This window comes from Botryllus schlosseri, chromosome 12 (assembly GCF_051294905.1).
Source record: "Botryllus schlosseri isolate E-star chromosome 12, Bs_hap1, whole genome shotgun sequence".
NCBI lineage: Eukaryota > Metazoa > Chordata > Ascidiacea > Stolidobranchia > Styelidae > Botryllus > Botryllus schlosseri.
Window position 1 is genome coordinate 17,407,525 of NC_137247.1, and position 22,307 is coordinate 17,429,831.

The 22,307-nt window shown below is 42.8% G+C and overlaps 1 protein-coding gene across 1 annotated transcript in view; it reads right to left on the reverse strand.

Moving 5' to 3' along the window:
• Positions 1-5,234: 5,234 nt before the first annotated feature.
• The window catches only part of LOC145452768 (afadin-like), a 259,770-nt gene continuing 242,697 nt past the window's right edge, over positions 5,235-22,307 (reverse strand). The window contains 16 exon segments of the mRNA XM_080330919.1: positions 5,235-5,418; positions 5,564-5,739; positions 6,657-6,935; positions 10,899-10,970; positions 12,043-12,132; positions 13,621-14,017; positions 14,740-14,921; positions 15,999-16,089; positions 16,153-16,463; positions 16,584-16,749; positions 17,044-17,177; positions 17,240-17,332; positions 17,403-17,488; positions 19,553-19,881; positions 20,602-20,675; positions 20,738-20,803. Of these exon segments, the coding sequence (XP_080187045.1) occupies positions 5,259-5,418; positions 5,564-5,739; positions 6,657-6,935; positions 10,899-10,970; positions 12,043-12,132; positions 13,621-14,017; positions 14,740-14,921; positions 15,999-16,089; positions 16,153-16,463; positions 16,584-16,749; positions 17,044-17,177; positions 17,240-17,332; positions 17,403-17,488; positions 19,553-19,881; positions 20,602-20,675; positions 20,738-20,803 (2,706 nt within the window). The 3' untranslated portion in view covers positions 5,235-5,258.

Consider the following 22,307-nt stretch of genomic DNA (forward strand, 5'->3'; position numbering starts at 1 on the left):
CCTGGAAGCGTTCTAACTTCTATTTCTTTAGTTTGATGCAATAATACTAGTTGTGGTCCCGTTTTCTTTGTTCATTTTGTTTGTTTTCACTTATAAATAACACTGTTATAATTGCCCCGCATGGGTGGTACAATTGCCCCTGGGTACGGGGCGATTGTAACATTTGAGCGGCGATTTTCGCGACCCAAAATTTCCATGATTGAGTGTTGATTGAGTTCCATTTTAGTTTCTATATAAACTATCGAGTTGCTGGCTTCCTTAGATCAAATTTTGGAAATGAAATTTCCATGAGAACAACACGTGATGTTGGAAAATCCAAAAAGTGTTATAATTGTCCCCGGTCTCCCCTACCGTTTAGTGAGCCAGCGCTATAAGCGCGAAAATTTTCGATAATTCATTATAAAATCGGTCAATAAGATCAGGGATCGTGTATATATTGCTATCAATTTCTTGTCCTCTCTGCTCACGTAATCAGATTTACCGGTAGAGCTGAGTGAGGTGTCTTTTAAACTGTAAAGCCCGCAAATAATAATTGAACATCCACGGGCGGGCTGGCCCGTTGGTATGACTTCGTTCCATGATGTTATTTCGTGACCTCTGTCTGCTATATCAAAAAATATAGAATCAGTCAAACGTACTAAACTAAAAGATCACACGATTTCAGATTGGTATTTCTTCACTGGCATATAATTTTTCCCTGCGGAGTGGTATTTATTTGTCTTGTGAGGTTCAGATTGCCAAGACAGGAACATTCGGCGCCAGTAATATAGGCGCCTATGGACAATTAAACCTATATGTATTTTGTAGGCTATATATAACGAAGTTTTCGGTCAGCATATGGGCTGTCCTTTTCGGCCAAGGTTTTCTCGCTGGTGATCGTGTTCTGGCACACTTCTTGTAGTGGCATGTTACATGACCTAAAACTTTATATGTCTTGGTGCGTCGTATCGTGGTAATGGCCAACGCCGATATGCCCAATTGCCCATTTCTATATATCTTGCGTATTTTTTCTTGCGGGAAGAGTATACCCAATAATCAAGAAATTTGGCAAAATGAAAGCGCGCGCTACGCGAAAAATGTTTGAAAAAGTTGCATAAATTTTCAAAAAATACTCTATATTTTATGCTGCTTCACGAGATAATTTTGGGCCCCCTTCGAGCTCGCCCCCCCCCGATTGGGGGGTTTGGGGTGCTGCAGTTACGGCCCTGATCGTTTGGTCATGAACCTCACCGCACGTCACTGGGCTGGTGTAGACAATTCAAATCGGAAGATTTATCGTCGTGACTATGATAAACAATCCGTCAAACACGCGCACTAGTTGTTAATGACTACGTCAATAGTTATTATTGACCGTTGCGTTGACACGACGGACCGAAATTCACTAACGACATCACAAACAAGTAGCGGAGACCGGCGACAATTGTAACACTTTTTGGATTTTCTAACATTACGTGTTTTTCTCATGGAAATTTCGTTTCCAAAGTTTTATATAAAAAAGCCAACAATTCGATAGTTAGTATAAAAACTAAATTGGAACTCAATCAAAAATCAATCATGGAAATTTTGGGTCGCGAAAATCGCAGCTCAAATGTTACAATCACCCCGTACCCTGGGGCAATTGTACCATCCATGCGGGGCAATTATAAGAGTGTTATTTATATTGAAAAACAAACGAAATAAACAACGAAAACGGGAGCACCATAATTGTATTATTGCATTAAACTAAATAATGAGAAGTTTAAATGCTTCCAGGCTACGCCCCATCGCATTTTTGGCATGTGAATACAGTATCACCATTCGTGCCTTCTTCATGAGCTCAAAGTGTACGAGAATCACTTCATTCCATCGTCTCCATACCCTACACATATTCGGCCTCTTCTACCAACGTGCTGTTGTTCAGCGTGCATTATGGGTTGGGCATTCGGTCACGTAAAGGTGCGAAACCGACCTTGCTAAAATATCTTGGTTGAATGGGTCGATGATAGTGTCGAAAACGAGGACACAACATTGTGTGGCGTCAAAGCTAATGGCATTATTCGGTTCTGTAAAAAATTAATATAATTTGTTCACATCAAATGACAAAATGTAAGTGGGCTATGCTCAAAGTCAGGGGATTAGGTTTCAGTCATGGGCAAGTTGTTAAGTGACCATTGAAGGTCGACACACCAAAAGTCGATCAACATGAGAAAGGGTGGTAGAAGCACGGAAATAACCGAACCCTAAGATTCACATCACTACTTTTGTATGGCCTTTCTGACAAATGATCATGTTAGAATTGGTATGGCAAGGTAGTTGTTCTGGTATTGAACTTATGGCTGTTGAAAGATTGCTCTTCAGTAGATAATTGGTTATACCAAAATAGGAACGAAGATATTCAGCATTAAAAAGTTATTTTAACGGGGCAAAAGTAACAGTGTTATGATTGCCCCAGACACGCTCGACCATTATTAGCGTCTTAGTATGGTTCCTTCCCGGCGATGCTAGTCCTAGTGTTCCTATCATCACGGTAGAGGGTAGACTATGGTAACATCGTTCCCTGGGTTGTAACCAAGTTACAATGCTCCGAGTCACAAGTCAATCTCAGCTTTATAGTTTTGACTCGAGTCAAGTCGAGTCATTTTCAATTCACCACCGAGTCAAGTCCGAGTCCAAGTCCCCGAGCAGAGGGTCGAGTCCGAGTCATGGTATTATGACTCGAGTCGAGTCAAATTCATTGTGTTGACTTCCCAGTTTCCAGTTAAAGGCTTGTTAAATCCACTTTTTTTAAACTCCGTTTGGTGATATCGAATGGTTCGCATTTACAATATACTAATTTTGTCATTTTTAGCAGTTTCTGTGCGCATTTTCAACGTGTCTGTACCAATAGACGATATCCCAATAGTGTGATTAATTTACTATTCTTCGAAATTACAATGAAACGTCGGTCTTGGCCGTCTGAGTCTCGAGTCATATGACTTGGTTCGAGTCATGCGCAATGACTCGAGTCCAAGTCGAGTCAATACACTAATTGCCTCGAGTCGAGTCGAGTCATTTCCGTAATTTGAGAAAATGACTCGAGTAAAGTCGAGTCATCTGAAAAACGTGACTCGAGTCGAGTCATGACTCGAGTCATTACAACCCTGATTGTTCCAGCTACATATATTACGTTGTAACCACTTGAAGTAGGCTACTATCCGTCTGAACAAATTATTCCAGACCAGAAAATATTTACTCAAAGGTCCAAAATTTCGTTTTTTAAAAATTATTCCGGGGTTTCGCGTCGTAGCTCAACGTAACTCGAGGTATGCTAGGATAAATAACTTCCGCATGCGCACTCAAAATATCAAGGTGATATCTCCACCCTACTAGCGGTGAGGTCGATTGTTACATTTGTCCCCGGTCTCCTCTACACTCCCGCAAAACATTATTCCGCCGTGATGCAGAAACCTATCAAATCTGAAAGTGAGTAGGTATCGTAGTAGTGTGATTGGGCGTAGCAGCCTACTGCGATACTCTTTACTCACCTCCTGTGAAACGACATTACGTCATGAATTTGCGAGCAGTAAGGCTTTTTTCCGCTTGGATACAGCTGCGAGGCTACGGGAGAAACAAGTTAAAAGTTTATCTGCTACCTTGGATTTACAAGCTGCCCAAACGTAGGGTTACCATATTTTGGAAATCCAGAAATAGGACACTTATTCATAATTTTCAGACTTGCAAAATCGGAAGAAAATCATGAAAAAATGGTAAATTTTTCTCACTTCGTTGTCGGTTGACTAAAACCAAAGGTAAAAATTCTCGCTCAGCGCCCAAATTACAGATTTTCTTTCACATTATCAGTTGGTTGACTAAAAAAAGCCTCCCGAAATACCCACCAGAGCGTTACTTCGGTGCTGATTTACGGTATCTCAGTCTCAAAAAAGAGGACATTTGGGCGTCCTCCGAGGACACTTTCAAAAAAGAAGACAAATCCTCTTAAAAGAGGACGTATGGTAACCCTACTCAAACGTGCTAATAACCACGTAATGCATTAAGGCTCTCTGCTACTATCTTTATTTTACACGTCGTTTGAGTTATTATCGGATACGGACTAGGAATCTAGGATTCCAACGCAAATGTGGATGTGTAAGGTGTATACACGTGCTATTATCGCTCGAATGTAATCAAATCAACAATAACAGGACCTTGCCTCAATTTTTCCGATTTCAGTCCAGTGACGCAGATTATTGCATTCTGTATAATACATCATGGACATTGGACACCTCAGCATAATTTTGATTAATGCATTTTCTATTGTTGCATAAAATTCTGCTCTTTTCAAACAAAGCACTGTATAGCGTATATATTCAACAAATTCTCTGAAGATCATGTATATCAAGTACATTCAAGTACTCATACACAAGTACACGAAGATCTCATTATCATACCACAACACCAGTCAAACATTAATTTGTCATGAAAAATTTCTGGTTAGTCTTCTCTTATCAGTGGTCGAAATATATTTTGCTACGTTGACCCGTAACTTACACCCCTACACTCAATTATTGTCAAACACAGGCAACACTCTGCTTTCCATACATACAAAATTCCATCTCGTTTATTTCATATAGTGATGTAATAGCAAAATAAACTACACATTGATCGATTTTGCATCTCCACCTACCACAAAGCAATCGAAAGACAACCGAGCGAGTAGCGACACAGTCCGGTGGCACCATCCAAAAAACAACGTAGTGTAAAAACAAAAAGATTTCTAACGACGCCACAATGAGCAGATGATCCAAAGCTAGACGAATATCGGCACGCAGTCGACTGTAAAGCGTACTGAATCAAAAACGAGATAAGAAAACACCAGGCGGAAATCCGTGCAGAAATGTCGCTACGCAAACTAACTTGAAGTCGACAATAATCCAAAAACGGATACGAGGAATAGTAGAAAAGTTTCAAAATGATTTAATAGGCGGAGGGGGGCCGGGCGCCGGAATTTACTAATGTACAACTGGTCACGTTTCGAGCACGATATCCAAAAGAAGCCGCACAGCCACTAGCACCAAAGGTGCGGTAGTAATTTGACATGTAGACTTAAAATCCCAACTGAACCACATTTGTTCGCATCGCAGTGTTCTGTCTTGCCAGTTTTGGTTGTGCCACACATCGTTCGATCTACCGAGCTCAGCCCGGCCCCACTGAAATATTTCAACCCGAAGCTTTAACGAAACATATAACGGGGTATCACGGCCCGGCGCTCTATCAAGGACTCCTGTATGATTACGTGCGCGTTACGAAAACTGTCCCTTGAGGTTGTTCTCTATCTCCAGCAGCTTCTTGGACACGCGGGGCTTGTCGACCGGGGTGCTCTGCCCCGCCGAAAACAGTCTCTGCCTGTCTCTGAACGTCAGGTACGACGGCTCCTGCTGGCGTCTTTTCAGCGACTGGTCCCTGAGAAACAAAACGTTAATATTAGATGTGCCCCGATTACCGATTACTAGTGACTAATTAAAATTAAGCATTCTAGACCTAATTTTGCCTAAAAAACAAACACTCGGCCGTCAGCAATCAATCCCTGGCTCCGCAGCGAGCTCACCTTTTGATTTGAGCTTCCCGCCTGTCCCTCGGGTCCCTGTACCTTTCCTGGGCGCCGATAACGCGCGGCGTGCTGTGCGAGGTCACGTAGCTCACTGGATTTTTGGCAGGTGACGCGGCGTTGTTCACCGATGACACATTGTAAGTGGATGCGGAGTTTTGCGTCGTCAGTTCAGGCTGTCGAGAATACAGCATTGGTCAATCACAATTTTAAAAGAATGGCCCGGCACGCATGTAACATGTTATGGCAACAAGCTGGTTATTACAATTTACAAGTATCGTGATGTTTTTGCATAATTATGAACGTCAAATTGACACGAACTCTGTTCAGAAAAATACAAACGAGAACAGCCAGTATGGGAAATTATCACACGAACATAGAACTATTGTCAATTCAAACATAAGTCCCTTTTCGCCTTCCCGTCGTCTGCGTACGATATTGCTGGAGGACATAGTCACTAGTCAGAGTACACTTGGTGCTGTTCAAGGGATGTCACTCATGACAATGCGCAGAAGAAAAATGACCTATCTTGCTAGTGGTGGCATTTCAGACCAACTTTCAATAGAATTAGTAAAATTTTTGACAATGATAGGTTCATTTTAGTTTGGATGTTCAATGTTCATGCTTCTTTCTTGCAGTCCCCGTCACGCAGAAAGTAATATTGATCAATGATGTTAAGATTACTGTAAATTTCTACTCTCTTTCTCACTAAAAATATTCAGTGATAAACCGTAGTTACTGGCTCATCGCCCGTCTCACATTCTCATATCGCCGTCGCTCAAAAAGCTAAAGGTCATTATTACTGATGAACATTCTGATGATTTGAGAAGTATCATGGTTTGCATAAGGACACGAACATGAACTCTAATAATATTATAAACAAATTTCAGGACACTTTTGTGACGAAAATTTGAACGAAAATTGCGCCAGAAAATCGGCCGAAACTCATGTCTCAACCCGAAGCCCCCCTCCCCGATATTTGAGCACATGACTTTACAACTTTTTTTCCTCAAACTTAACCCTTGATATTAAATCTAACCCAAACCAACTCTAACCAATGTTAACCTACATGCTCATATGTCCAAGGACCCACCTTATCGTCATCGGCGAGGTGATCGGACTTCCCTAGGAAATATCCATCAGATACAGGCCTCGGGGCCCGACTAGGATTGTTCCTCATAGGGGGTTTGGCCGAAGTGGGTGGGGGCTGTCGCGGTTGTTCGGACGTGGAGGAGTGCCGGGCGAAGACCGACCCGGCCCCGTAGGCCGCGGGCTTGTTGAACTTTCGGAAGTTGCTCGGCTTGCCCTGGCTTAGGCGGTTCTCGAGGAGCCGACGTTCCGCCTCTTCTCGTTCGTCCTCATCCGTGGATTTCTGCGGAGCGTGAAAAAATTTCATGATAAATTACACGAAATTCCACCAAAATTCCCCGAATTTAATATCATTGTACTCCTCGGGAGAATTTCTACAGTAAGCTAAGTGGAAAAATTTTGTTACAATTCTCTGAAATCCCCTATTTAAAATTCCCTAAAATTCAAAATAATTTCTTCAATTGAAAATTAAAATCATCCTTTCAGGAGTGATACAGAACAAATTCTCATCCAAATTCTCCTAATATAAAATTATCGTCCTCCTCAGTGGGTTTCTACTGGATGCGGCACCAGCTCCATTAACCCGATCGAAACGGCATACTCATTAATGATAACTGAGCGTATTTTCACGAACACGCTTTACTTAATCCAAAATTTCCTGGGTTGTTCTGGTCGTAGACAATTACAACTATTACAGATGGATAGCTATTATCAATACGCATACGTCGAGCCATAAATAACATCTTATACTATCGAATAGCCTGTTCAAAATGCAGATTGAATACATAAAAACGTTTTGCGCAAAATACAATTCGCCACGGCGTTCGCGTGAATGTGCGCGCGTGAGATAAACCAGCGCCCGTGACCTAAATCAGCGCATCGCCTAGACATCAAATTCATTTGCAGATCTTTTCTCCTAACATGCGTTGGTTATAAATGCCCATTGCCCATCTATTGGAATACTTATAATCAATAATTAGTCGCACAGAAGATTATTTGAACTGGAAGTAAAAATATTTTACGAAATAACATGCGCGGGTTTTAGCAATGTATTTTCTGTTGCTGTTGAAGATTACGCATATTGAATATTTTTGCTTTTCATACTAATACACCAATACTGCCATGATGTTGTTCAGTGAGCTACAAGATCTCCGCTATTGATATGACAGGAAATTTATGTGCGTAAATGGCTGCACTTCTGGTGAAAATGTTTCACGTCTTTCCCGTAGTAGCCTAGCGAATAAAACGAAATGTACCGGCACATCAAAGCTCCGGTCGCGATTCTGGTATTGAAAGGTGTTTTCGTGTCTGCTCGAGATTTCCGTCCACAACGCGCAGGTCATTCATGAAAATTTGACGACCAGCAAAGCCAATGGCATATATTGCGCCACGCAATAAATTACTTTACAAAAATATGGTTGAATGTCGATTTTCAATTTAGCGGATCGAGGTATGTAGAGTCTGCGGTCACGAACGCACTTCGAAACTGATTGCTGCGATGTGCGTGTTGTACAACAGCAATGTTAGTTTCAACACATGGCACGAACTCGTACAAAGGATGGACAAGCGATTACATATACCGGCGTTGTGAAATGAATCATTTCAACGTCCGCGATACTATGTTATCACCCAAACAATAACACGCGGTAATATATTTGCTGTTGTGATTAGCGAAGATTCGCTGTTGCAGATTACGCATATCGATTGCTGCTTTCCATACTAATACAGCATTACCAACATGATGGTGTTCAGTTCAGCGAGCTACAAGATCTCCAAAGCGCAATCGATATGACAGAAAATTTATGTCCGTAAATGGCTTCAATTCTGGTGAAAATGTTTCAGATCTGGCCCATGGTAGAGAACAAAACCTAAATACGGTTGAATGTTCAATGTCCATTGTCAAATTAGCGAATAAATAGGTATGTAGAGTCGGCGGTCGAGTTGTGCACTTCGAAACTGATTGCTGCGATGCGCATGTCGTGATAGCTGGGTTATCAGGATGCCTATTGGTTCAATAGACAGCCCTTGTCTCAAAGCGATTGTCAACATCACCATTGTGGATGAAAGGCTTGCATAATATGACCCGGGGCCTACGATAAGTTATCGTAGGCCCCGTATGACCTAATCTTTCTTCAAATGCCCAGTAAAATAGCAGTGAAACACTGCATTTTATATTGCAGATATGACTACCTGTCAATCCAACCAATATATATTCATTTCTACTTGTTGTACAAGAGCAAGGTGTGTTTCGATAAAGCACTATCTAGTACTTAGTAACTCGTACGAAGCGATTACATACATCGGCGTCCGGCACTGTGAATTGAATCATTGAATGAGCGTCGTCAATACTACAATAACACGCGGCGCGTGTATGTGCACTGAATGCGAGACGCCTGGCATCAATCGCGCTATAGCCAACTGTAGCCATCGGTATATCAGCGGTCGTTACAGTCGATTGTATTATCGTAAGAACCTCACTCAGGTCATTTTGGAATCCTGATATTGCTGTGAAATCAGTCAGGCGATGATTCTATCCCGAGCACGTCTATGTATGACGTAGTCGCAAATTCAAGAAGCAAATTCTCTTTTATTTTCAAAAAGTTGAGAACACTTCTTGGTATAGGGTCATCACCTGTTTCTTTCTCGCTTTGAGAGTAGCTCAGTTGGTTAGGCGGCTGTTTCACGATTACAGCGATATACTGGGTGTCGGTTCAAGTCTCGTGATTCGGATTTTATGAACATTTTTCTAAATGCATTGAAATTTGGACTCGAGGCCGGCCGTTTCAGTTGGGTTAAATTTCTCCAATTAAAAATGCCCCTGTTCTTGAGCAATTTCTCACTACTTCAATGTGCTTCGTGGATTTTACTCCACACTGCCTGCATCTCAAATTCAGTAAGCAAATTCACAATTTTGAAATGACCGAAAAATCAAAATGAATAGTCGGGCCATGTTTTTCGTTTTTCAATTTGGGGAAAGCAATGCTTTATTTTGCAAACTTTGTTCGAACAGCCTTCCCTTCAACGGTGAAAACCATGGTTCAAATTATTAGACAATTCCAGCCTTCAGTATTGTGATGACAGATAAGTGTGTAAACAGGTTTGAGCCAGTATCATAAGCATATGACTTTGAGAATTAGAAATGAAAATTAAATTATTCGGGCCACTTTATATTTGATCAGTCAAAATCGTGATGGTGTTGAAACACACAACACAAGTGAAATATGACATTAGTAATGTGCTTATTAACCTTGGATAAGGCATTGACATGGCAGCAAAATCTCAATACCTTGATCAAGACTGTAGATCACGTGCGGATTTCCTAATCCAGTGTTTTTCAACACTTGCAATATTTCGTAACTCTACCAATTCGAGGTGAGAGAATGCCAAGTGCAACCATATAAAAGTGACACAGCTGTCAGAAACTAGTCACACAGCCAATGGCATTGTCACGCTAAAATGCTCAGTTCATTTGGCACTAAAAGATCATTGCAGCAAGGCGCTGAAAGCGGTACCGTATCCTTAGACACATGATTGTGTCGGGGCCCATGGAGAGATTTCAGAGTAGAAGACTTCTCTCAAAACAGATCACAAGCATCTACGAAATACATTGAAAAGTAACGAGATGCATCGCAAGATACGCAATACAGAATCAAGTTCGCGGTGCAAAGTATATCACTGCGAGAGGTAGCAATGGAAACAAGAATGAACATTTAGGAGGACTGTTCTTCTACCTTCGCAAGACATCGCGTACCGATTGTGACATTACAAAAATACAAGCTGCGTAATCTCCGAAACCCCATATTTTCAGGGGCATATGCAGTTCCTAGACCAGTGTTCCACAAAGGCTTGTAGATTAGCCGAAATGTTACGCCAACTAGTAAAGGTTAAGAACCACTGTCCTACACTAGATGCAAGTGCCATTTTGGACCAATACTACGTCGAGGAACGTCAAATTTTCAGAAAGCATTCACAATTATGCACAAAAAAACAGAAAAACACAATTTTCACTCCAGGCAGCGACCAATTAGACGAAATTACGTCATGCAAAAACTAGATCTACCACAGGCAAATCTCACGAGCCACTACAAGCCACGATATGAAATCGTTAAGCCCGCGTCTACATAACTACCCCTACAAATTACCGCAAGCGACGTATTCACGACGAACAATCGAGGCAGGCCGAGGCAAATTCTACAAACGATGATCAGGAAAAAATTAACTACGGGAATGGATTCTACGAAATCACCATTCGCTGCTGTTTCCGTCGCTTCTGCTCGTTCTCGAAACGCACGGCCCGTTGACGCGCTTCCCTCTCCATCTTCATTCCGGGGCGAAAAACCATTTGTTAGTCTACGTTTAGGTAAGTTAGGGGCGGCTCTCGGCGATAACGTAGCGTGGCGATTGCTCGATCAACACCGGCGTAGGCAATACAGGGTAGCCTGGCATCTTAGCCAAGAATGCTTTCGCCAAAGCGTACATGAAAGCAGAGTTGGTGATTGATGACATACTTCTATTTCTGCACACTACTCCAGGTTCGGCCGACTTGCACTACTTTCCAAAGTGGTTATGATTTTATACTACTTCCACTTCTTCTTGACAGTTTTTTCAAACAAAACTACTTGCTTTTTACACTTAAGATTTTGAAAAGTGGCCAGCAGTTTTAGAATTGAGTTGGCAGCTAGCATCACTTTAACGCGTAAATTACACATCAAATTTTCTTTGGACTTAGTGAAGCAGAAAGTAGTTTTGCAGTACCGGTACTGGTATGTTTGTGTCCCTTTTATGATGGTAACTGAATTTATTTTCAAAAATTCATGTATTTGTATGTGTCATCAATGATTCTGTGCTAGTCGCAAGGATGAAACCCCCTCCCCCCGATTATCTACTAAAAATATGCGACCAGTTGACCATTTATACTTTTTAAGAACTACTTTAGGACCTTCAATTTCTACTTCAACTTGCATAAGTTTCGACATCTCTCATATATCAACAATTTTTCTTGTACACAGGTAAAATTCACAACATCAATACTACTTGGGTACCAACGATGACCCCCTATGCGCCGACTAATGATCACGCTTCACAGTTAAAATCTGCCCATTCGATAACAGAAGCCGGAGTTCATCCATTTTCCAAGACCAATCCCCACAAGCCACGCCACGCTACATTATCGACGCCCGCATTTCTATATCTCTCAAAAATCATCGGCCATCCAGATGCGTTATCGGGACACCATTATCACATTACGGAAATCTAAAAATCATAGGTTACTACCGGGACTTCTCGATTACAATCATTCCCGGGCCGGTTCAAGCGGTACCGTCGATCATCACTGTGTTGTCACTACTGCAATTACGCCTCTAAGGACACTCTCGCTACTACGGACGTACCTGCAAGTCGCGAGTCTCTTTTTGCCGGGCCTCTCTCTCGAGTTGGAACCGTTGCCTTTCCCGTTCTCTCTCCTCGCGTTCGCGCTGGAGCTGGGGAAAAAGGTTGTGCGTCAATAAGAGAAGGTTTGCGTACCAAGGAATTAATATAGGACATATAAAGTGGGGACTGATTGAATGCCAAGAGATTTTAATTGGTCATAAATCGCCTTGAGTCGCGATTCGTTGGTGACATGACTTGACTCGAATCAATTCGTGTATTGACTAGACTTGTACTCGAGTCATTGAGCATGACTCGAACCAGATCATACGACTCAAAGACAGGACGGCCGACACAGACATTTCATTGTAACTTCAAAGAATCGCAAAGTCACCATATTATTGGTATTTCGTCTATCAGTGCTGAGACTTGGAAAATGCGGCCAGAAACTGTTAGGACCGAGGAAAATTACGATATTGGGAATGCGAGCCATCCTATATCACTCGAGTAGACTTGAAAAAGTGGGTCGAGCCGGATTGAACTCAAAACTGAACAGTGAACACAATGACTCGGACTCGATCCTCTGCTTGGACTTGACTCGGTGGTGAATTTAAAATGACTCGACTTGACTCGAGTCAAAACTTTAACAGTTAGATTGACTTGCGACTCAGAACCTTGTGACTTGGTTACAACCTTGCTCACAACAGTCGAGCATCTACGTTACTATGCTATTTCTAATTTCACAGCTTTTTGCCAGGTCTTTGAAGAATATACTCTTTCGAAAGTTGTACCCATCAAGGGCTTCAGTAGTACACAAAGATTTATGTCGAAATTTCGATAGCCAGCGAGACGCCACTTCCTGGTCCACTACTCTGACCAACTATATCAACTACTTAGCAACATTATGACGGTAGAAGGTTATGGTACTACTTCCACTTGGCCATTTTGACTGCCTTCGATCCGTACTCGAAAAAAATTCAAGCGAGAAGTTATCTACTCTAACTGAGACCAGAGGTGGTCAGCAAAGAACTACTTCTATTTTTCAAAGTGATTACCAATTAAGACTACTTCCCATTCTACGTTCAAGGACAAAAAACTATTCGCTCCTTGCCACCAAGAGTCAATTTATCCAAGACAATTATAGTTTCCACTCCGGAAACCTAGAAAAATTAATAGGTAGTACGTCAGTATATGAAACATGTAGTTTCATTCGCGACGTAGCAATCAGTCCACAGCATTGTAATAAAGTGGAATGAAATAGGCGTGGTCAAAAAATAGCAAATTAACTTTAATGTGGCGTAGAACAGGTATTATCTTCTTTGTGGTCGCTAAAAAGTAAATATTTGAACTTAACAAATCATCCATGTGGCATTATTGTGAGTGATACACGGAAACTCGATTTGAAGCCTGTTACTAAATTCAGAATCAAATTACTTTGGTACCAGTACTGGATTTTGCCCAGCCAACGCCCGGCCCTGTCAACGGACCTGACACATATAGTAGACAAATTGTGTTCAGTACATATTTTGAATGATACATACAAGGAAATTAGGAAATTTCTATTCAGCTTTAACACAACAGAATCGCATTTGCAAACCAACCTCTCTATCCCGTTCTTCTCTCTGACGCCGGTCTCTCTCCTCCGCGAGCCACTGTTTTCTCTGCCGCTCCTGTTGCTCGCGCTCCCACCTCAACTTCTCCTCTTCACGCTCACGCTCTTGCTCCTCTCTCCGGAGCCTCTCCTCTTCGTCTCTCAGCCGCTGCTCCTCTTCCCACCGCATCCGTTCCTCTTCGCGCCTCCGCAGGTTCTCCTGATACCTGCTTCGGTCTTCTTCCTCTCTCCTTCTCAAGTTCTCTTGATATCTCTTTCTCTCCTGCTCCTCCTCTCTCCGTTTCCTCTCTTCCTCGTATTGCCTTCTTTCTTCGTTTTGTCTTTGCTGTTCTTCTTCTTTTTGCCTTCTTTCTTCTTCCAGCTTGCTTTCTCTTTCCAATCTTTCCCTGCGACAAGATCAGGATAGCTTTAATGCGAGAATACATTGCAGCGTGGTGCATCACACAAAAAATTTGGCCTATTCAAAATAACAAAACATTTCCAAAACGAAAACGGCCATGAAGAAGTAAAATGCTCGATGAAAATTTCAAAACGTCACAAAATCTGGAAACGTTTCCACTACAAGGGTTCTGGCCACATTGATCCACACTAAACCACCCTTGGCAGTACATCTGGAAAGCTGCTGAATCCGATTGAGATTATGGTACATACTCTAGTAGTTTGTCACAACTGTAAGAAGCCACAAATGTAATGACCAAAGAATAAAGAAAGCTATGTGCAAGTCATCAAAATTTGTGTCATCCGCTGAATTCTCTACATTGAGAGGAAGGATCTAGGTCCCAATATGACAATTCATGTTAGGTGCAAAATTTTTTCTTTATCACAGAGCAAAAAAAGTTGCTCATAGCCTCAAATGCGCCTTTGGGTTTGATGAGGTTCCACTGCAATAAAATAGGCAGTCCGTGGACATTTGAGCATGCTACACTTGAGCATGTGGGTTAAAGTTAGGGTTACTTAGGGTTATAAAGGGAGAGGACAATATCTTCACTTCCAATTCAGAACTACCGATAGATCAGGTCTCACAAAAACTACATGGTCAATTGGTCAGTCGCAACATAAAGGGTATGATATTCCAAATCCACCGTAATGACAAAAAGTGCCCGCTCACAGAATTTGCCTCTCTTTTTCTTCTTCCTACCTCCTCTCCTTCTCCAATTGTTTCTTCCTCTCCCGTTCCTCTTCTCTTCTCATTTCCTCCTCGTGATCGCGGGACGCGTCGAATTGCTCAGCATGGTCATCTTGCATTTGGATAAGCCTGTCTCGGTCGGGCCGGTCCGGCACCTCGTAACCCTACAAAGCAATATTAAGGCAACATTTACAGTACAGGAATGAATAATGGAAATGCTGTGACGCCGAGCACACAGCATGTCACAAAATTGATACGCAGAGGTTATCAGACTGAGCAAACACTGGTAATCAAAAATTATGTTCCCACACAAAGTTTGTTGTGAAAGTCAAATACACACAGATGCATGATAGTGGGAAATGTTGCCATGATTGTGAAGAACTTTGCCGGTAATATGTTGACTATGTCGGAGAAGAAGGTGACAGCTAGTGGGTAACATTGGAATGCAATGTCAGCATAGTGTTATGTCACTTGCAAACAGAGCAGAAAAAGAAATATATTCAAATTTTCAGTAACGGAGGCAGTGTCACTACCGATATAACGGAATATATGTAGGCCTAATGACTATTTTGTGACTGACAACGTATTTCAAACATTGCTATCAGTTGAAATGTTACGAGGTTAATACTCTCGTATTTGTGTGAGACATATATGTTATGTTGCAAAATGACAAGCCCATAAGAATTTGCAATAGGTTCAACACACACAATACATCATGGAGAAGACAACAAATCAGTTAGGACATGGTATCTGTGTGACTGTGTCATAAAATTACATATATCAATGGTACTCCATTCCACGTACCAATGAATAACAACCTCAGAGAGGGATTGCATGCCACCGTGCACAGTCGATTCTCACTAATTGGCAGCCCTGGTGAATACAAATTGCTGAATAGCAGATGAGCTAAGAAATATTGGAGATACAATTGGCATTTCAAAAAGGCGGGGTTTCGAGGTTGCAATGGGCCGCATTTCGCACACCTAACCACCCTCAGGCTACGCCACTAAGTGAAAGTAATGTGGAAAATTTCTACATGAGCCCCAAATAGAAGCCGCGATTCCCGAATAAGTAAAAATTTGTATTTCAGACCATGTTTTGCCAAAAAAATTGATAAGTAGAAGTGACCGAAATCATAACCACTTAAATAGTGCAAAAAGTAGAAGCACTTTGCTACTAACCTCCTTTGTCACCGGCTGCATCAGAAGTATGTAATTTAGCGAATAAATAAAAGGACTCACCTGTTCGGAATCGTCAGAGTCAGAGTACGTGCGACGGTTTTCCTCTTCGACGCGACGCTGAAACTCTCTCTCTTTCAGCAAGTTGTTCAACCTGCATCAAAATTAAAAACAGTAAGAGACCTTCAAAAACCACAAAGGGCATTTGTCAGCTTACTTCCCCCTCTCCAGTGTGGACAGCGTGTCAATCCTAGCCGACAACTCCTCGATCTCCTCGTCGCGCAGAGCGTTCAACTGCTCCTGAATGGCCCGCTGCTGCGCGTCGCCGTCCCAGCCCTGGTTGGACTTGAAATGCCGGGGCAACGTGGAAGACTTTGACCTCATCTCGTTTTTATGCGCCGGTTTACCGAGCGCCTTTGGTTTCCTGTCCCCGCCGGTGGGCCGGCCCATGGTCTGCGAGAGCGGCGAACTCGTGTCCGGCTTCTGATAGCCTTTCGGCGAAGATCTGGCGTAGTCCCTCGGAGAATCCTGCGAGTTGCCACACAATTACAGGCAGGGCTGTGGAGTCGGTTCAATTTACCACAGACATTTTCAATATGGAATACACTGACTCCAGCATACTTGAAAAAAGAAATCGAGACACGATACCTTTTGCGGAGAAAGCGAGATTGGGCTTTGCGGGGCTGCAGGGGACTCCGGAGGCGGAGTGGGTGGTGGAGGAAGCTGGTCCTCGTAGTTAGGATTATCCATGGCTCGAGGTTGACTTGTTGTGTCGACAGTCTTGGGAGAAGGCGCCAATTTTTGATCCGTTTGTCTGCAGTGCGAAAATTAAACACTGTTTGCAACAGGGCGTATGTTTCGATATTGTATTCTAGAATATTGATCGTTACAAAGAGCCACATAATATCAATCAATACTATGGAGTATGGACATAGACAGAGAAGAAGATAATTCTTTGCGACATCATCTTTTCAATACATTACCACAGATACGCGACAATAACAAAAGAAAATTTCGGACCCCTCCCAAATTTTCATCTCGGTCTATGTTAACAACTCAATTCCAGTTTGAACATCACAGCCTCAGTAGACACCAAAACAGTACGTACCTAGGGCTGACGTGCCCATGTTTGAACAGGCTCTTTACTTGTTCCCTGCGATTTTGCTGCTCCGTGTAAGTCTTCCTTCCATCGGTGTGAGTGGGCGACGTTAGGACATTCGAAGACGAGGACTTTGCGCGATTCTGCAAGCAAAATTCAACCTCATAATATCCAATTAAAATTACGGTAGGTTCCAAAATCCTACCCTCTGATAAGTGCTGTGCGCCATTTTCTCTTCCCATGTCCTTTGCCAATCAGATAGCGCCTTAGATTTCGATCCTTCCAGTTCTGGCGGATTCTGCTTGAATATTGTTTTGGGATAAGTTTGTTTTGTGATAAGTGTCAAAACATTAGTGTCTATTACATACCTGAAGATTACCCATTGACATGGCAGGTCTGGGCGGCTGCATGCCTCGGCTGACGTAGGAATGGGGCTTGCGCTCTTTTTCCTCATCTGTGAAACAGACAAGATAAAAAACTACTCTATGTCGATGAAATTCGTTACTCAGTTCGATGCCGCCAATTTTCACCAAGGCAACCATTGCCGTAGTTAGCCACGACTTTGTAGCGGGCATTTCAAATTGTGCATATGATCCATATCGTTAGACAACGGATGAGGTTCTAATAGAAATAAGGAAGGGGCTGATTGCGATGTTTGCTAATGCATTTGCATTTGCAGATGGCTTACAAGAGACTCGGCCTGAGTACTAGAATAACGAAGATATGTCGTACCGTAGGCTTTATCAACTGACAGATTCGATTACCACGACTTCAAATTATCGTCACATAAATATCACAGTTTCATCTACAGATGTCATTTTAAAAAACAGTCTTCAAATAAAGATATGAAAACTAGAAATGAATACACTCCAAACGGCAAGAAAGTGGTAATTAGAGGTGTTTTCAATATCATTTTTTTAGGCGTCATCATCAGCATCTAGGGCAGCACATTGGCATGATCTTTAGTCATCTACATCTAGGTAGAGATTTATGGCATTTTATCGTCAACAGCTTCAAAAATCTCGCGGTCAGGGCTCTTGAAGGGCGCCACAAACTATTTAGCACTCTCACAGCGCACCGCGGGGTCGAAAATGTTGACAAGCCCCGCGAACAGCGAGTCCGATAAAACATCATATCAGACCCGGGAAACAAAATAAGGACTGGTAAAATCTACAACGCATACCGAATCAAACATCCCTCGGGACAAAATACACGTCCTAATTCCGCTACCTGTCTCTCTAGCCATACCCCGCAGGCGTTCCCGGTACCTAGGAATGTACCGTGCAGTAACGTAATCGACGCCAGCGTCGCTGTGAATCGACGAGGGCGATTTCTGAGACTTCGCCTGTCGCGAAGTTTTATACGGCGTGTAATTGTCGGCGATCGAGTGTACTGGGGCTGCGTATTCTGACCTGGGTCCGGCCGCAAAAATTCCATTGTCATAGTAACCGCTAGAACCACGGCGTACGACGCCTTTGTCAAAAGGATCGTCCTGCTGTTTACGCTGCTCATACTTTTGTATGAGCGATGCTGCGGTCTCTAATTTCATAACACGGACAGTTCTCCGTTCAGCCACCTGTCTCGGTGGCAGCGCCCCAGCCAAACGCGCCTGCTCGACACGGGCGCGCCGGTCCCGAGATTCCGCTTTCGAAACGATTTTCTCCACGTCTACCAAAGAGTTGGACCGCCTGAGCCCCGCCGCGCTTTTACCGCCCGTGTCCAACGAGGACGACCGTTTGGTCGATGTTGGGCACCTGCCACGCGGTCTTCCGGACCGGGTCAGCGTCTTCTGCTCAAATCTCGCGTTTCTATCGCGTTCCTCTGCTTTTTCGATGAAGTTTTTCAGCAAAGCGTCTGCCCTGGATTTTGTGTAAGACTTTGCGTTTTCCGCCCCAATATCCCGGACCGCAGCCATGCTATCGTCAGTGTTTTTTGGGCTCGGTTCTGGTCTCCCAAGACGATTTGAGCGTGTCGTTTTTTTGCCGCAATCCCGACACACAGGGCTGACGTCGACCTTTGCAGGGTCCGGGACACTTTGGTCAGTCAATAACTTATCCTCGGACGACACAGACGCATCGCCGAAAGAACTAGACCTGTCCTTCTGACCGTGGCGGTCGATTTTAGCCCGGGGGCTGAAAAAGGCAGAATTTTTCGAGGGGCTGAAGGCAGAGTTGGCCGAGGGGGTGAAAACAGAACTGCCCGCTATTGACATCGATTGAAATCCACTATCAGATGTGGTACTGGAGTTAACCGAGTGTCCCGACGGTGATTTATGATAGTCAAAATTATTCTTTTCTTTGATTGAAAAATCGGGATAGATTCCAGAATTCGGTGTGTACGCATTCGCTACGTAGTTATGATTTCCAGCAGTTCCATTTCGCGGAGAAGTATTCAAAGAGTCACTATCAAACCTTACAATTTCTCCATGCAAGTCGTTCATGACAAGAAACAACAAGCACCACGACGGCCGATAAACCTCGCCTACCCAGAAAGCTGCCGCGAAAAAATAAAAACATACTTAGCTGCGTGGTGGACTTGTTGATACGCTCTCTCCTATTGTTGTGCTGTTGAGCTAACTGCCTCGGCAGATTGGTTTGTTGGTGCGATACTTTTTCTTGTCTGGGAGGGGGAGGGTTGGCACTCGGCTTGTAGCCTTGCTGCAGCGCAAAACCGTCGCTTTTCGGCCTGGGCTGGTGGTTTTGTGGGGCTGCCGGGCGCCGGTGGGTGACTGCGTGCTCCGTGTCGGGGGACGGCTCTAACAGGGCGGTCAAGCCGTAAAATAAAGCTGCGTTTTTCGCCACCGTCAGGGTCACGACTTGACCAGTCTTGGTCATGATAGCTGCAGCTCTGTTAGAAAATAAATCACGCATTTTACTATAATTCCAATGTGATCAACACTTTTCAACAGAAAGGAATTATGCATTATTTATTAAATTCCAACATGATCGATACTTTTTAATTTATGACAATTCCAGTGTGATCAACACTTTTATAACAGAAATCAATGATGCATAATTATTAAATTCCGACTTTTTTAACGGAAAGTGATGATGCATGTTCATTAAATGTCCAAATGTCCACTTTCCTTACCAGAAATGATGCATTTTACTAAATGCCATTGTGAATCAACAATTTTTTACGAGAAATAAATGATGCATATTTATTAGGGGCGGGGCACTTATGTTGAGAAAAATCTTTCGTATTTTTTTTATCGAACTAGAACCGAATTTTCACACTATTTACACATATGCAATTATTTTTTTGATATTCCAACTCCTGTCTACTAAAATCTTAACTTGGCTGCTTCACTTCTCATTACCGAGTAAACAGGCGATGTGGGGGTTGCGGTTATTTATTTTATATTTTTATTCGTCGGCTGATGACTGACAATATTGCGTAGTATTTGTTTGTTTGATAGGTTTTCATTTCTAGCTATCAATATGATCACAAATGTGACCACATGTAAAATTCATTTTTAAACAGAAGTGCCCCCTTAACTTTCAAGGTGAACAAATCATAAAGAAGATGTATGTTTAATAATATTCCAGCACGATCAACAAAACTCACTTTTCTTGCGGCAGACCAACGAGACTATGGCCGTCAACACCCACGAGCAAATCACCTGCTTGCAATCTGCCATCCTGCAGAAAAACTTATGCATTAGCACTCACACTTTACATTCAAATTAAAAAGCAAAACATACCCTATCGGCAGCACCACCTTTGACAACAGCCCTGATGTATGTGCCCATAGCCGCTTGCCGAGGACCCTAAACAGAAAAAAGATTCATGAAATGCAAATCGTCCACACCAGATTATATCTCTCAAACCAACCTCATATCAATCTGTGAGAAACCAACAAGTATCAACCAATCCGTTTACCAACCGACGCAGTCAATCTCAACAGCACAATTCTAAATTCTATAACTCTAATATCCTCAACCTACACATACACACGTCTGCATGAAAATATCTAAACAGCCTTATGCATACTTTTGGCACCTGACTATTTAAAATCTAAATATAATGGTGAAAAGTCTGAGATGTCCTGTGGATATACAATCTGTTAATCATTGCCATTGACACTTGAACTAAGACCACGGCACAGTAATAAAAGTCTAACATAAAATATTAAAGTTAAAGAGAACACAATAAACCCTACGTAAGGGCTGAGGATGAAATATGACAAGCAAATAGCCTACCCTTCGAAAAGCGCAAACATCGCACTCAGCTGAAGGAATTGCAGCCGCAAAGTATAAATACAGATAGCTAACAGAAGACACCACAAATGCTCCTGATGGACATCAAGCTGCTACAGTTATAGTATCCATGCTGCTACAGTCATAGTATCCATATCAACTCATGTCAACAAGACTGAAATTGTAAGTGTAGGACATAGAACATATACAAATCAATCAATAAACACGCCAGCGGTACTAGAGCAAATACGCATCATCACATCGCAGCCGGTGCTAGACAAACAGCCCCGAGTCGCTGTCGAAGTAGGCTAAACCAATATCTTAGGCCAAGAGAAATCAAGTGGTAAGTTATCGAAACACGAGAACGTGCCTGGTATGGTTAGAGCGGCGTAATGTAATTAGTTCGCGACAAAGTCGATGCGGACAATGACTTTCAATGGAATAAACGCCGCAGAAAGCCTGTATTGTCGGCTATTAAAACATGAAACGAATGTAACAGGCCTGCGCTGTCATTATTAGATCTGGAGCCACGCGGATATGGCTATACTTACGTCACAGTGCGTTTATTGCTGGCAGTCCGACATCGTGCGGTGACTATCGATGCGGGAGGCGATTATGGCGTAATTTCCGCCGAAGCCACGCGGATAGGAATACGAGACAGGCCATGCTAGGTAGGAATTTACAATAATCTTGATCGAAACCCGTAATTTCGGACACATAACTGAACAGCTATTCAAGAGAGGTCTACGCGCCTATAGAGGGTCATCATTGCGTCAACTCGAAGTACGGCACAGAACTAATAAGCCTACCATTTTGTACCGGATTAGAGAAACATCGCAAGGCCCACGTAACACCATCGCTACCAAACATGTCCGCGGACGCACAAAATCACGCGATCGCTATGCGAGGGTAAACACAACGATGTCAATTACACAAAAACACCACAGGAAACGCGTACTATACGCTTCGTAATGTTGTGTCACGGCGAGAAGAATCTGACATAATAATGTCATTGCGACTTTCTTCGGTGACGAATTGTGTAAGCAAAGATGACGCGAAGAGCGGGGTTACGGAC